A 16,448-nucleotide genomic window follows, 5' to 3' on the forward strand; every position below is an offset into this window, starting at 1 on the left:
TCAAATTTGGCCTCACACACATTCTAGCTGTGTGACACTGGGCAAGTCACTTCACCTTAGTTTCCTCATCAGTTAAATGGGGATGATAATAGCACCTCTGAACATCAAATGAGATAATTATAAAGCCCTTAGCACAGAGCCTGATATGCAGTAAATGTTATCTATATAAGTGCTAGCTACAATTAGTAGCACATTTCTCATAGACAGAGAAGGAAGGTGCAGGTGGGTATTTTTGTCTTTATCATTTTATCAGTAGAAATGACCTAAAAGAGGAGAAATTAACATCTGCTTTGGTGCTGCTTCCTCAGGATTATGGGACTTTCCTACCTGATTTGTAACTGAAACATTCATATGTGTTGCCTTCCCATGAAAGTGGGAATTCTTTGAGTGTTAGATTGTCTTACTTTTTCAGTATGTATTGCCAGGTTTCTCACAGTGGTTTTTATATATTAAAAAAATTAAAAATGATTGATTCATTCAATGTATTTATTGTAAGAACGCAGGTGAGCATTAAAGAGAATCTTCACTATTCAATATTATGGATATCTAACACATACTCTGGGATGCCCCCTGTTGAACGTTATTTTTTCTTTTTCTTTTTTCCTTAGAACTCTTCAGCAAGCTTTTAAGAGTAAAAAGGAATAGCTCAGGTCAGTGAAATTGCTTTTCTGTAAGTAGAAACACCTTGGCATAGGACATATTTTTTCAAACATGACAGAGGAATGTCACACCTGCCTAGTTATAACAGATGTTATTGCAAGACTCGTGTTGTTATAGTCACTGTTAAGTCCTAACTGTTGTTAGATTTCTACTTGGCATAGTTGTAGTTATGAGTATATTTCTATATGCCAGGGCAGTTATTTTATAATTAGTCCAGACATGCCTGTGCCCAGAAGGAAAATTTCAATTTCCGTCGTATTTTTATTTTGTTTCCCCTGGAACAGAACACAGTGCTACTATAAAGTTATGACATAATGCAAATTTTCATACAGAAGTTGTACAGACAGATGCCCGTTATCCAAGATGGAGCAAATGTATGATACTAAATGCTTACAAGTTTAATTGTGTGCTTTCAACAGAAGAGTAAAACATTAACAATGGATTTCAAGATACTACCAAAAAACTAGTTTCAGTCCTTATTTCCAAGGTAAACCATGGTCAAGAGCCCATAAAACATAATACACACCCCTGAATTTGGACTGCAAATCTATCACTTAAACATCTAGTAAATGACCCAATTTGTTTACACGGCCCTGTAGCTTTTTATGGCCTTTCCATAAAGAAGTTATTACATCCATTCCCTTTATTTTGTTTAAGAGTGTTTGAATGAGCCCCAGAACCATAAGCCAGTTAAACAAGCCCTCCTCAGATGGATGCAGCCTCATATAACTCACCACTACCCAGGAAATTTTCAGAACAATGTTTGCTGTTTGGAAAGGGCACACATTTCCCAATACCAAAAGCATTTCCTGTGCCTTCTGTCATTCTAAATTTTCAGGGAAGATATTCCACAAATCCCTTTCCTTTTTTTCTTCCAAGCAGAATCTGAGTGTTTGCAATCTTTTGCCAAAGATTTGCACCTCAGAATATCTGGCTGTGGTGTAACTGATCTTTCAGAAACCTGCAAAGGGAGAGTTGGCAAAGAAGTCCAAAATACAGATGGCCTAATTTAATTTCTACCACATAAATGATACTTCTAATAGAAACCATTTTTAGAGCAGTTAGTTTAATAGTGTGTCCAACTGATGCCTATTAAAAGCTAGTGATACAGAAGAAATATAAATTTTGTTACATGAAAGTGAACTGTCTTATTTCTTGAACATAGAAATCATTTAATTCCTCAGTTTTTCCTTCATAATCATACTAGTAACCTTCAAGCAAATCTAAAATTCCAGGAAAGCAGTGACCACTTGCTCGGAGGTAAACATCAATGTATCAGCCAGGTGGCATGGCTGCATCTCTAAATATCCCTGACCCTACACACACTTACTATTTTAGGAGTGCTGCTTTTCTTTAAATGTAAACAGTTTCTCTGCTGAACATCAGACTAAGCAAAACAGATAAACCTCTGAGCTAGAGGCCGTAACACCTCCTTCTAATATGCCAGAAACCTCATTTAAAAGTATGTATGAAAAAAGCTAAATTTGATTCTGGGCATCTTCTAATATAGCAACATCACTAGCTGTGTTATCAGGATTATTGTTAGGCCTTGGTTTCTGAAAATGACTGGTTGCTGAAAGAATTCTTAACCTATTGCCCATTAACTATTTTTGTGTTATTTTTTCCTGATAAGTTATTTCAGTATAATTTATTTACTTTATAGTCAATGCATTTTATTTTATACATTGAAAAATATCATTTTCTGATAAAGGGTGCACCGGTTTTACCAGGGATTCATGGAGCAAAAAAAGGTTAAGAGCCTCTGTGGTAGATAATCTCCAAAGTACTTTCCAACTTTTCTATGATTAATCCTCCAAAACAAAGCAACAAACAAAATAAAAATGCACTTCTGTGTATAGCTCCACTGAGTTTAAACCCTTTGGAAAAGAAAGCAAGCAAGAAAGCAAGCAAGAAAGCAAGCAAGAAAGCAAGCGAGCAAGAAAGAAAGAAAGAAAGAAAGAAAGAAAGAAAGAAAGAAAGAAAGAAAGAAAGAAAGAAAGAAAGAAAGAGAGAGAGAGAAAGAAAGAAGGGAAGGAAGGAAGGAAGGAAGGAAGGAAGGAAGGAAGAAGGAGAGAAAGAGAGAAAGAAGGAAAGAGAGAAAGAAGGAAAGAAAGAGAGAAAGAAAGAAAGGAGGAAAGAAAGAAAGAAGGAAAGAAAGAAGGAAGGAAAGAAAGAAGGAAGGAAAGAAAGAAGGAAGGAAAGAAAGAAGACCCACCTTTCTCCCCAATACTTCCCTCACTCCTGCTCCCCCCACCTACCTCCATCCTTTAATTGCTTGCAGTATGAACCTGTTTCCAGAAGGGCAGTCGCTCCTTTCGGTGTGTCCTACATTCAGCATTGAAGGGCCTGCCTAAGCATCATTACGAGGACCCTTCCAGTTCTCACTCTTATGATCTTTCCAAAATTCATAGAACTTTCTGTTTCTTTGATAAATTATTAAGGTTTTACTGTCAGTGCTCGTTTCCATGAATTACTGGCATAAACCGTACTGGATCTTATCAGTTCTTGGGGGTAAGGATCCAAATACTCCTGGGATAATCGACTACAGTTGTGATTGAACTTCTCTGGACGTTCCATTGAGTTCCAATAAAGACTTTGTTAACAGTGCCAGAGGGTATTGAATATCAACTGTATCCTTAGGCATTCTGACTCCCACTGGTAATCATTTATATTTGAATTCTAGCAATATAAAAGGAACACTCTCACTGTAACTTTTAAATCAAAACCTAATGAGAATCCAGCTTTAAAATGAATATGGATGAGGGAATTGGAAATGCTTTTTCTATGTTTTGTTCACCTTTTAAGCAACTGTTCATACTGGGTTCACTGATTAAAATATCCTCAAATGTCATCTAAAAAGAAATGAAAATATTTTAATGACATCCAATTTGCATTTCTAATTTCCTGGGTTCTATGAGCATGCATGGTTCTAAGTTAAATGAGGAACCCTTCATTTCTCAATGGAAAAAAGAAAAGATAAATCAAATGTCTCTTTAAATGACAGATATTCCTAGAAATATTCAGCAAAAATAACCAGAGCACATTTAGCGTGAGATAATCTTTCCACAAGTACTGCACTCTGAAGTAGATCAAAAGACAGGTGCAGTCTCCAGCTGGGGCACATTAAGAAAGAGAAGCACATTTCTACTCTGAAAACGATGAGTTGCTCAGAATAGCCTCCCCTCTACTACTGAACAAGGCATTCCATGACATTAGAATACCTCCTATACCAAGACTAGGTGCCATGCATTCCAGGATTTAGATAAAACAGTGTGATAATTTTCTAGTACTAAGCAAATGGTCTGATTAATCCTTATGAGAGCGCTTTTAAAGTTATCATATGTAGAGAGTGACTAATGTTCACTACACATCTCTCCATTTTGGTTTTGGTTTTGTATTTTGGTGTGTATTTGCAGGCGTGTGTGTGTGGGTACTTTGTTTTTGCATTTTAAAAGGTTCACTCAGCTGACAAAATCTATAGGCACCTAGGTGATGTAGCTGATAGAGCTCTGAAGTCAGGAAGCTCTGTGTTCAGTTTTGGCCTAAGATATACTTACTAGCTGTGTGACCCTGGGCAAGTCACTTCATCTCTCTTTGCCTCAGTTTCTTCATCTGTAAAATGGAGATAATACTAGTATCTCCTTCAAAGAGTTGTTGTAATGATCCAATGAGATAACTGTAAAATGCTTAGCAGAGTGCATAGGAAGTACCATATAAAAGTTATTGCTATTATGACTGACAGTCACTGGCTACTGGGGTATCTCTCAAGATATTTATCCACCTTGAGGCATTCTATGGGAAAGTTTATTTTCTGTAAAGACAGTTCTTTGTTCACAGGAAGACATATGTATGCATGTATATATTAAGCCATATTCCTACCATTTACCTATCATTACTAATTATTCCAGCTAAAGAGAAACTAAGCTCACTATGTTTTTATTTTTCCTATCTGTTGAAGAATAAGTACTGTCTAAAATCTAGCACCGTGAGGCAAAATCCAAATTTTTTCACCCTAGTGAGTTACTATAGTATGCCTAATGTTTCATTTAGTTATTAGAAATGCTTGAAAAGTCTAAAATGCAAAAAAAGAGTAGTGATTTAATAAATTTGTTGAAATGATTTAATTTAAATGCTATATTCTAAGGTACAAAAATGAGAAATTATAAGATTTTTTTTGAAAAGGATCTTCAAAATGTAATACCAAGCACATGCATGCATGGGTAATACCAAGTACACACACACACACACACACACACACATACACACACACACACACACAAAGTCACAGAACCCAAATCATATTTGGAATCTAAATGTTCAAGTCCTAAACCCGAAGACTTTGGCTTTAGGGAAAAAAAAGTTCATTTTCTTTCATGAAGAAAGATCCCCAAGCACTAACTGAAAAGTGTGCAAAATAATACTTCTATATTCTACTTAAATTCCAACTGAAAAAGATAGGGGGAAGGAGAAGGAAGGAAGAAAGCATGGAAGGGAGGAATGCAGGAAGGAAGACTATGGGCTTAGAATTGAATTTTTAAGCTAAAGAGGAGTTTATGCACATGCTTATTCAAATCAATTAATCATGAATTTTCCCTTCAGCCATAAATAAAAGGGTGACTTACTAAACTGTGAAGTAACATTTTGAACTTTTAAAAACTCACAAACTGCAGATTTCATCAATCATTTCAAGATCTCATTCAAAGAGTTTCCTGTAAATATTATACCTATTCATTCTCATCACAGCACTTTGCACATAGCAGTCCCCTGATAAACATTTGCTAATTGAATTTCTAGAAAGTGATATTCAAAGATCTAAAGTGGACTTCAATATCTTACTTAAATAAAAAAAAAAATTTTTTTCCTGAAACACAACAGAAGTACTCAGTAAGTTTTAGTGTGATCAAATTATTTCAGATACTGAGTCAAAAACACCTGCTTAACCTCTCAACTTTGGCAATGTTTAATGTCCAGGGTTTTAGAATTAAAACTCACCTTCATTATAACTCCGTTGAAGGGGGACACCTAAGTGAGAAGTAAATACTATACTGTTCTGAAAATACAGTACAGTACCGCAAATGAGAGCTTCTTAGACAGCTGGGGTGAAAGAGAAGCTTCACTTTATTCACTGGGAGAACTTTTGTTTTTGGCAATTTTTTTTTTTTTTTTGGAAAAGTTGGTTTCCCTGGGGCACTCACTATTTTTGGATTGGCTCCCTAGAGTTCCCTTTTTGTCTCCAGGGCGTCTTTCTAGGTACCTGTAGGGCATACTGGGGAGTTTAAGTGGAGCTGCAGTCCTGAACCATTGCATTTGCAAATTTGTTGTCTTTATTGCTGCAGTTAAGTTTGACCCAGTCCAGCCTGGTCCCTTTACCTTCCCCCTCTAAAAGAAAGCGGAGAGAGGAAGCTTTTCCTCAGATGAGGATTCCTTTACCCCTAGGGCAGGATAAAACAAGTTAAAAAAAGGAAAGCTGGAAGAAAAGAAAGTAAGACCAGAGCAAAGTAAAACACTCAGAAAGCAGGATTAGGGACTCAGACCCCGGGAGAAGAACGTTTACTTTAGGAAACAGGCAGTGGTTAGAACGATTACTCAGCACCATGGCAACAGGAAGGGATGATTGCAAGTGAGCTTATTGGAGTCAGTCACAGAATCTCAGGGCTAGGAGGGCGCTTATTAAATCAGCCAGGGGAGAAATGAGACCTCAGACAGGACCGAATTATTTAAGGTACTGACAAACCTGGACTCATCAAAAGTTCACTATACCAAAGAACCAATAAAATATAGATACAATAATCAATCTACTATTTAGAGTAGGCCATGTTTCTGTAACAACGAATTTCTTTAGTTTTTTTGTAACCTTGAAATTAAGGATTTTGCCCATCATAAACCTAAACATGTTATTTAAAAATGAGCCATCATTATTATGGGCCTGCCCAAGGTCACATAGTCAATATCAGAGCCAGACCCTGACCTCCAAGTCTAGAGGTTTGGGGTTTTTTGTTTGTTTGTTTTGTCCACACCCCCCCACCCTCACCCCCAGCCACTAAGTAGTAGCCCTTTGCAATATAATGCTGACTCTGAGTTAATGTTTGCATAACTTGATAATGTAGAGAAGGGCAGTATTAAAGCCCAGGAGCTGGAGAGCCTGGGTTCTAATCTATGTAACCTTAGGCAAGTTTCCATGGGTTTCATTTTCCTCATTTGTAAAATGAAGTGTTTAGATCATGATGTGAAGGGGTAGGCATTTTCAATACCCTGGCATCTTAATAAAGTACTGCTTCTTTAAAATTTCAGTTTCTAAGAAATGGGAAACTTAAGAGCGCTCAGGAACTAGAAAATTTAACAGGAAGAGAGAAAGTTTAGGGATCATATCATCCAACCACCTCAATTCACAGAAAAAAGAAACATCTTTCCCAAGGTCGTGATAAGTATGTTAGCAACTAGAATAGATTGTTTCTAAGGTCCCTCCTAGTTCCAACTTGGGAACAATTCATATATGAATACAACGTATACTCTTGGCCCCTATTCTCCTAATCACCAACCCCAACTGCCACACTCTTATAAAAAAAAAAAAAAGTAAAGCAGAAGATTGGTACAATGTAAGAAGGGAGATACCACCCTCCACAAGCAATTTACAATTCACAAGTGCAGTTGTTAGTACAGAGTCAATGTCCTGTGGCTACCATTATGTACGGTAGTTTTGTTTGCATGATCTGGTCTTACTATTCTGGGTCAGCTGTGGGACCCCAAAGGGATAAGACATTTTCACAACTAAATATTCAAATAATTTATTCCAAGCGTGTTGCTCTTTGTAAAATTGTTTTGTAAATTATGTTTTGGAAAAATTTCATATTAATTTTCCCTTAAATGAAGGATGTCTATATTTTATCATTTCCTTAAAGAAGGGTAAACTGTAGTTTGTGGTTTACATTTTCTTTCAGAAAGTGTTCCATGTATATTATTTGACAGCATTGCCAAATGCATTCAGTTCTGTCAATAACTTAGCTTGGTGACTTTGGACAGATTAACTTCTTTGACCCTCAGTCTCCCTACTTATAAAATGAACGGGTTGGACTAGAGGACCTCTAAGTTACCTTCCATTCCTAAATCTATGATCCTATGATTTATAAAATGAAGGGGTCAGATATTATCACTAATCTCTCTTCCAGATATAAAATCCTACAGCTGTTTTCCTCTAATTAACTGACTGCCAAACAGATTCCATTACCTTTAGGGAATGAGTACCTTTGGAATAAGCAATGTCTCTACTTATCAAGAGGTGCTCACTCCTCACTTCAAATTCCTTAGCCAAAGTCCTTCAAGTTACCTCTTTCTTGGGCAAAATGGCACCTAAACACATTCTTTTTGTGAAGTTTCAAACCTTTTTATTCTAGGAAGTCTATAGGAAGTTAGGTAGTATAGAAAATATCCAAACAGGGTCTACCATATTTAACACCAGTAATTAAATAATTAAAGAAATAGTTGTTTGATTTGTTATTTGGTGGATCTCCATTCTCTCTGGACATGTGGGACAAATGTAAAACTGATTGGAGTGGAATAAAAATAGAACTTGCAGTAATCCATATTTCTAAGTTACCATTGGAAATATATTTACATATATGTACACATATACATATATGTATGTACATACATATAAATATATACATATATAAATATATACATATACATACATTATGCTTTATATATGTACGCATATGTATGTGTATATATACATATATATCTCACTCTCTCTCTATACACATACAGACACATATATATGTATGTATACATATATATGTGTTGTGCAAGTGGAAAAACCTCTGTCAGGGAGGTAAGAATTCAGTTGAATTTGAATAGTTATAGGGGGAAGGAAATGCATTCCATGAATGGGTGGAAACATGGGCAAAGGTTCTGAGTCACTACTGACCTCAGTCTTTTGTTTGGGGGAAGGGGGAAAAGTTATGGATAGTTGGAAGGGTAGCTTAACTAAAGCATAACGTTAGTATCTTCATGCTGTGAAAATATATCCATATGATGGAAGGTTTGTAAAGTGGAGCAGAATTTTTATTTCATTCCCTAGGCAGAGTTGAGTCATTTGAGGTTTCTGAGCAAGGATGTGACATAATGAAATCAGTTTTTTAGGAGGAAAAAATGTTTGGTGACAGTGAAGTGGATAGGACTAGGGAAAAGAATGAGCACATATCAGGACTTGGTAACCAAAACAAAGACAAGAAGACAATAGAAGTAGTCTCTATTAACTGATTCCATTCCATTTCACCCTCATTTCTTAATTCTTTACAATCTGATGTGTGTCCTTATTGATTGACTGAAACTACTTTTTCCAGTGTCCCTAATGTTCTCTTCTCATGCCACTCAAAATTCATTTGTGGTATTTTGTCTTCATGCTAATTAATTTTTCTGACTTATCTGAAACAATTAGCCATCCCTCCTTATTGATATCATTCCATCTCCCTTGGCTTCCATGACACTGACCTTTCTTTCCATTTGCACGATCTATTTTTCTGTCCCATTTTTCCCTGCTTACTTTGCTTGCTACTACTCATCATCTTCCTTACTTTTAAATTCAGATGTCCCTAAGTTTCCATCCTTTGTCCTCTTTTGAGTCTGCCCTTCATGATTCCATACATGCTTTTAACTTCAGACATCACCTTTATGATTCTTCCTTCTTAAACTCTGCTTAGTGCTTGTTCCATTTCAATATTTCCAAAGACTTGCTGGATATCTTTACTTTGATATCCCTCTGCCACCTCAGACCCGGTAACACTATGTCCAAAATCTGAACTCATTTTGACCCCAAATCCACCTTTTTTCCTTAGTTCTTTTTCTATTGCTGGAACCATTTTCCCCCCATCACCTAGGCTCAAACCCTCAGTCATCTTTGAATCTAACAAAGTTTAGATTCCAATCTGTTAACAAGTCCTGTTGATTCTATCTCTGAAATATATTCCATGACCTTCTTTCTCTTCATTGTCCCTAAAGATACCCTAGCTCAGATACCTTTTGTCTCCTAGACTACTAGAATAACCTAACTGGCCTTTCTATATTTTCAGAGTCCTCTCCAACTTGTACTTTACATGGCAGTCAAAATAACCTTCCTCATGCATCTTGAAAATAGTCACAAGGGCTCAGAAGAAAGTTTGTGAAGATTAAGGGAGAGACCCATTGGCTTTGGGTCTGTTCAAAGCAAAAATTACAGTCCACAATTCTAAGGTCTAGGCAAACAAAAAGTAGCAAAGGAACAGGAGTAACTTAAGGGATGATCTGATAGAGGATCTATTATTTCTTAATAGAAGAAAAAGGAAAATGAAAATCTAAAATTATATCAATTTTTGCAGCATTTTATGCATTTAAAGTATAGAATTCTAGTATAGAATTCTCAGACATATAAGAAACAAATATGTAATCCTTTTACATTTTTCATAGCATTTCAATTAATCAAAATTCTACTATCCCATTCCTTTTTGCTTCCAAAGATATAGAAAGATAGCAAGTCATTTAAATATACATTTTTATTATCCAATTACTCCAAGGTGTCTCATTTGTATCACTAAGCCTGATTTTTTTCCCCTTAACTCAATGGAATTAAGTGATCTTACAAAAGGTGTTACAAAACATGAAAACTTCTGTTATTTGATGGATCTGGTACATTGTATACCTTATTTCATGAATGAAATTGAATAAAGTATGCCAAAGGAAATATAAAGTAGGGCTGGTAATTTAAAAGGGGTTGGTATAAAGAGACTGGGCCATAGCATCTCCTGAGTTGGCAGGATTCAGAGAAACAACTCCTCATCTATTTTCCTAGATGCTAATTACATACAAATTCACAGACCGAAATCTGATGTGAGGTAATCTTTATGACAATAACAATAATACAAAGAGTAGCTCCCTGGACAGACAGTATAGATACTCAAGTCAGACAAAAATAATAATTGATACTTATATAACTTTTTATAGTTGACAGTGTGCACGTATACATTTCATATTATTATCTCATTTGAGTTTTACAACTCTGTGAGGACTATACTATAGACACTATTATCTTCATTTGCAGATAAGGAAACTGAGGCTCAGAGAGTTGAAGTAATACTCCCATCACATGGTTTTATGTGGTAGAGGAAAGATTAGAATCCTGGTCTTCCTGAATCCAACTCCAGCCAGCCTTCTACTCACCATATCACGTTGTTCCCTCTAAGAGGCAGATAGATGAACCATATTGGAAGATTACAGATTTATGGATGGAATGAACTTCTGGAAGCCATGGAGTCTAACCTTTCATTTTACAAATGAGGAAATAGATACAGAGAGGTTCAGTCACAATCAGTAAGTGTCAGAGCTAAGATGTGACCCAGGTCCTCTGGATTCAAGTCAAATGTGTTCTCTACACTACACTGCCTCATGTTAATGCCAATTGACCATTAATAGGACCCTAAGGTATGCTCCCCAGGATTGGCACCACTGTTCACTCAGTGTATGTATTGGTAATGACACATTTTGACAAAAAAAGCAAAATATGAAAAAATAATATTTGAATTAGCCTACAAGTCATGTTTAAAGTATCCAGTAGAAGGAGCATGGTGTTGTAAGTGAATGTTTGGATTTGTATCACTTCTTGATTTGCCATCCCTGAATACTGCTCCAATACCATGCTCATTCTTTGTTCCAATTTTCTCTTCCTCTAAGTAGGTCCCTTTTATGTCAAGATCATAAGCCCTCCATCTTTCCCCACCCCCAAATTGCCTTGCCCTGTGCTAGGTAAAAACAGGCTGTTCTGATCAGCTCATACCCTAATACATCAGTCTACTCAGGTAACACACAGAAGTTAAAAAGCTATCAACAGCTCAACATATATACCTAGTGGAGGAGTTGCAACAAGGAATATTACTTTCATAAGTGTGAATTCTTAATACTAGAAAAATATTATTCTCAGTATTCAGCTGCATATTTGTTTTATAGTAAGCAAAGTCATATGTGTTTGAACCTCACTCCATGAGAGTGATACAAGGGATTCAATTTCCCAAACTTATTTGGGATACCTAAATACTTATTCTGACTCTGCTTTGACTTCTTTTTGGTCTCTTAACTAGTATTTGCTTTAAATAAATGTGAAAAATGAAGAAATCGATTAAGAAGTGGGCAAGAGTAGAAAGAGAAAGGTTAACTAATTATCTGAACCAAAAACTGAATTCCACTTTTCCAGCTTCTTAAAGTAAGCCATAAAAGAAGCAGTTGGATAGATAGCAGGCTGGCCTCTGAATCTGTGTTTCCTCATCTGGGAAATGTGGATAACAAAACTAACTACCTTTAAGTAGTGTGCTGGTAAATGTTTAACAACCAGCTCTCTGGGAAGAAGAATACCCTTACACTATATTTTTATGTTTAATCCACATTATTAACATTTTCTTCATCACTTTCTTAAGTTTAGACAATCAACAAAACAATAAATCAGTCCCTAATATGGAGATTTAGTGACTTCTGAGGGATATATCTTCATACCGAAAATTTAATAAGCAACTTAGGCTATTTAGAGTTCCCAAACTCAGCATAAGGATCAGATAATGTTCAAAAGGTGCTTTGTAAACTTTAAAGTGCTACATATTTGCCAGCTTTTATATTTGCACTGTTTTCCTCACATCAACCCTCTGGCGCAGTTGAGTGTCAAAACGAGTAAACTACCTGGACTCCAGGAGATCTGAGTTCAAATTTAACCTCAGACACTGATAGAATCACTTTACTCTTCCTTACCTCAGTTTTCTCATCTGTAAAATGGGGATAATAAAACCACTTACCTCTCAAGCACTTAGAGTAAATATTAGTTTATGATTAATGACCAGTGAAATCAGTATCTACTATAGAAATTAAGAGCTAAAATGGGATTCAGTATTCTGTATTCACTGAAATCTTAAGCATCTTAAAGGGAGAGAAATGTGTTTGGCAGTGGAGGCTATAAGAGAGAAGATAAAGAAGTGTGACGCAGAGTATTTGCATCTATATAGTGCTTTTCCTGCCCAAATCTGTTTGACTCTACTCTAATAGATTTTTTAAAAATTTATTAAAAATTTAACTAAATTCATTTTAAAATTCCTCAATTATCAAGGAATATATAGACTATATAGACATTCTCAAATATATATCTATAGTTTATGGGATAATAGTAAATTACACAAAATTAATCGAACTTCAAAAATCCACCACACTGTAACACAACTAAAGTTAGATGACTGGCTACTGTTTTATATCTACTTGCTACTAAAAGAAATGGGCAATGAGAAAAGTCCTAAAAACCATGTTGTAACAAGGACAAGTAAATAAACAGGCATACAGCCACACCAACTCCAACATGCTGCATGCTTAGTTTGTAGCCATAAGGTGAAAATGGACCATGCAGCAGCACATCTGTCAGATGAGAAAAGTTAAACTTTTCCAGTACATAATCAACTGATTGAAAAGTACAGTTTTCACACCTGTCAAAACCTTCTATATTATTAATAAAAACGAAAGCAGATTTACAATAAAAGAGGGCATATTTGGGGTGGAGTGGCAGTAGGTTTATGACCTGGGGAAACATGTTTTTTTCAAGTATTTTTGTTTAGATTTTTTAATATAGTAATACCCCAACTACATGGCAATGTCAAATGTATGGAGAGAGGTAAGAATCATCCAACTAAGAAATCACAAAAAATGAAAGGCTCCTAACAGTTAAAATTATGTTACAAGTCCATGCCCTTAAAATCCATCACGTTTCCTCAAGGGAGAGTACTTTGATTCCACTTAGAATTTATTTGCTCTTAATTTAGACATTCTAACAAACTTGGTTATCTAGTTTCCCAGTCTGACAGTTTGCAAGTAGCAAACTGGAAGGAGAGGGGCAAAGCTAGAAGCAGGCCCATTTACAGCAACACTAAGGACCAATAAGGAAAAGGCAGAAAACAAAGCAAAGCATTAAAAAAACACAGGAATATACAACCTTTAGGAACCTGGAACCATTTTACTGAAAGGATGAAAAATCCTAAGCCCTCAAAGGGCGCTGATGACATCACTGTATTCATACATAGTACAATAATTCAGTTATAAATAATGACCTCTAGCTAAGTCATCAAGGAAAGATTAAAATGAGTTCAATAATTTACATTAAATAGTAAGAATACAGAATATATGTTACAATACAGAATATATTTCAGAAATATGTGCATATAAAATATCCAATTTCAAGTTTACACACATAAAAGAATAGACCAGTTATCTGAAAGAGCCACTTTTTCTATTCAATTCAGCATGTACCACCTATTAGATACCTGTATGAAGACTTCCAAGCATTTGGAGAGAAAGAGTATTTAGTAAAGATACAGCCTATGCTTTTAAGGACCTTCTTGTCTAGTTAGGGGATATGAAATAATACAAAAAAATTGTATTATAAAATAAAACCATAAGTGCATGGGGACTGAATTTATTTTTTCAGGTAAGTGGTAAAGAATCACAAGCCAAAATTGAGCTATAAATCAGAGCTAATCACAAATAGCATCTTTCCACATAAACAAAACAAAACATCCAATAAAGACTGGGAAATAAGGCTGACTGACAGGTAGATGGGAGCTCAGAGTTCATCAAGGTCACATAAGACACTAAAATTAGAAGGACTGGCATTTGAATCCTGTCTTTTGGCTCCAAATCCAATGTACCATTACTGCTTCCTGTCAATTGGAGTAGGCCTGGAGCCAGTTCAAGCAGGGACCAGAGCCCCTGGGAGTTCTTGGAACCCATCCAAGCTTGTGGGGATCCTTGAAGTTGAGAATGGACAAAGGCCAAAAAAGGCTCATCATGGCCATCCTGAATCAATATGGCCCTCTAGGGTTTGGCAGTTTGAAGAACATGCAAGGAACAGTACAATGACTGGGTGAGGCGAGGATAGAGAGTCGGAAGCTGATGTCATTTGCAAAGTAACATCTGTAGGGAGTTTTGTGGTTATAGAATTGAACCAGTTTCACAAGAAAGCAATAACCAGGAATAAATCAGCAGCTCAGTCAGAAAGGCTGGCACAAAGAAAGAGAACGTATGGCGAGTAAAGTTAAAAGGAAGCCTATACCATTTAAGAATTCTCTTTAGAAGTCTACCTATTACCCCTTCAAAACTTAAAATTATGAAATAAAAAAATCTACCTGAGCATGTGCAGGACAATAGCTCCATACTGCCCCCTAGTGCTCTTAGGGTCCTCTTCTCCTTGGGCCATAAAGGCCATTAGGCCAGCTCCACTGTTCCAGTCCCCCTCCCTGCTTCTAGTACTCTGGAGAGTTAAACATAGCAGAAACACTTGCCAGCTGATTAGTATACAAGAGGGCATGAATCTTCACAGAAGGGTTGGGTCTCATCTAGAAGGGACAGAATGTGACCTGACTTAGGGAACTCCTCTCTTACCTGAATCAGGTAGCCTCATGGATATATTAACAACTGGAAAGTAGTAGATGAAGAAAAGGACCAGACAAGGACAAGCTATCCTCCCCTACCCCACCTCAGAAGTGATTGGTAAATCACAATGAACAGGTCACAAAGAGAAGTGATGTTGGGTGACAGGTGGAGGACAGAGAGTGGGGGGAAATAGACTCATGGAATGAAAAGAGGTAAACAGTGTTTTGAATTTGGAGCATTTAAATTAGGAAAAAAACTTATCTGGATGAGATGCTATAGTTTTAAAGGGACATGTATGTATTTTACTGAACTGAGGACAAAGGTTAGTCTGATATTCTCCTCAGGATACAGTTGGGTCTCTGATTCTTTTGATCAATTTTCCCAGAGCCCTTTGCAATTCCTTAGATTACAGACTGACCCTGGGTTGCTCTTTCATCAACAGCTCAGGCAGGTGCTACATGCCATTCCAATCTCTTTAGTGAAATTTGGCAATCTTCTATATCATATACTCTATTAATTTAAATATCTGCAAAAAGGTCCATGAATTCTTTCTTTTATCCAATTTTGCAAACTGTGTTGAATCATCCTTCAGTGAAGACAAATACTTGTAATGTCTCAAGTTCAAAGCTGAAGGTTTTAGTTACCACAGTACTTAAACTGTCTTTTCAGTTATTGTGGTTTAAAGTTATTACACACTCCATCCCTGATTTTCTAGGTATGCATTTATGTTGGTTTGGCCTGGACAATGTGAAGTAATGGCATTCCTGCATGCTGAAGAAATGTCATACGAACTAATATAAAACATGTATATTTCTATTTTTTTTCTTGCAACATTACCAGTCACCGCTTGAAAACAGGGTGCTTAATGGTCTAATTTTAGACAGTCTGCATTAACATTGTGGTTTCATGGGCAGTATAATATTTCTATTTACAGAGTGTTCTTAAAAATGACTTCATAATGGTAGATCAAGAGAAAAGGTGATTCGAAATCGGAATAATGTAAATCATATGGGGTTCAGAGGCTAAGCAAATTACACACCCTGAAGCTGTCCTGGCTCCATGAAAGGGGCCTTTCTCCAGCTCTGCTCAGTCCCAGCCCAAGGGAACTTGCCTTTGAGAGTTTTCTAAACATTTCAGGTATACTTGAAAGCTGAAAGTAATTCTCACTTCCTATGCAGGATTAACTCGTTTCCAGCACACACACAAAATAGTCTTCATTCAATAACATACAAAAACACAACACCAGAGGGTTAAGGACTTAGGGGTACAAAGGTGCATTTAAAAAGGAGGGGAGAAACATTTTCAATTTTCTTAAAACCTTTCCAAGAAATCTCTGTATTTTTTTTCTTTCCTCTTTTCTGGTTGGT

At 36.3% G+C, this 16,448-nt stretch overlaps 1 protein-coding gene across 2 annotated transcripts in view; it reads right to left on the reverse strand.

Moving 5' to 3' along the window:
• Positions 1 to 16,448, reverse strand: part of PDGFC (platelet derived growth factor C) — a 244,046-nt gene that overhangs the window by 225,420 nt on the left and 2,178 nt on the right. Inside the window, exon 1 of one of the 2 annotated variants that reach the window (XM_072621351.1) lies at positions 14,835 to 16,448. This exon is cut by the window's right edge and continues 97 nt beyond it. The exons of the other annotated variant lie outside the window; for it this stretch is intronic. Coding sequence (XP_072477452.1) covers positions 14,835 to 14,862 — 28 coding nt within the window. The 5' untranslated portion in view covers positions 14,863 to 16,448. The remainder of the gene's footprint in view (positions 1 to 14,834) is intronic. 2 annotated transcript variants of the gene reach the window in all.

The sequence above is a fragment of the Notamacropus eugenii genome, chromosome 6 (assembly GCF_028372415.1).
Source record: "Notamacropus eugenii isolate mMacEug1 chromosome 6, mMacEug1.pri_v2, whole genome shotgun sequence".
Classification (NCBI taxonomy): Eukaryota; Metazoa; Chordata; class Mammalia; order Diprotodontia; family Macropodidae; genus Notamacropus; species Notamacropus eugenii.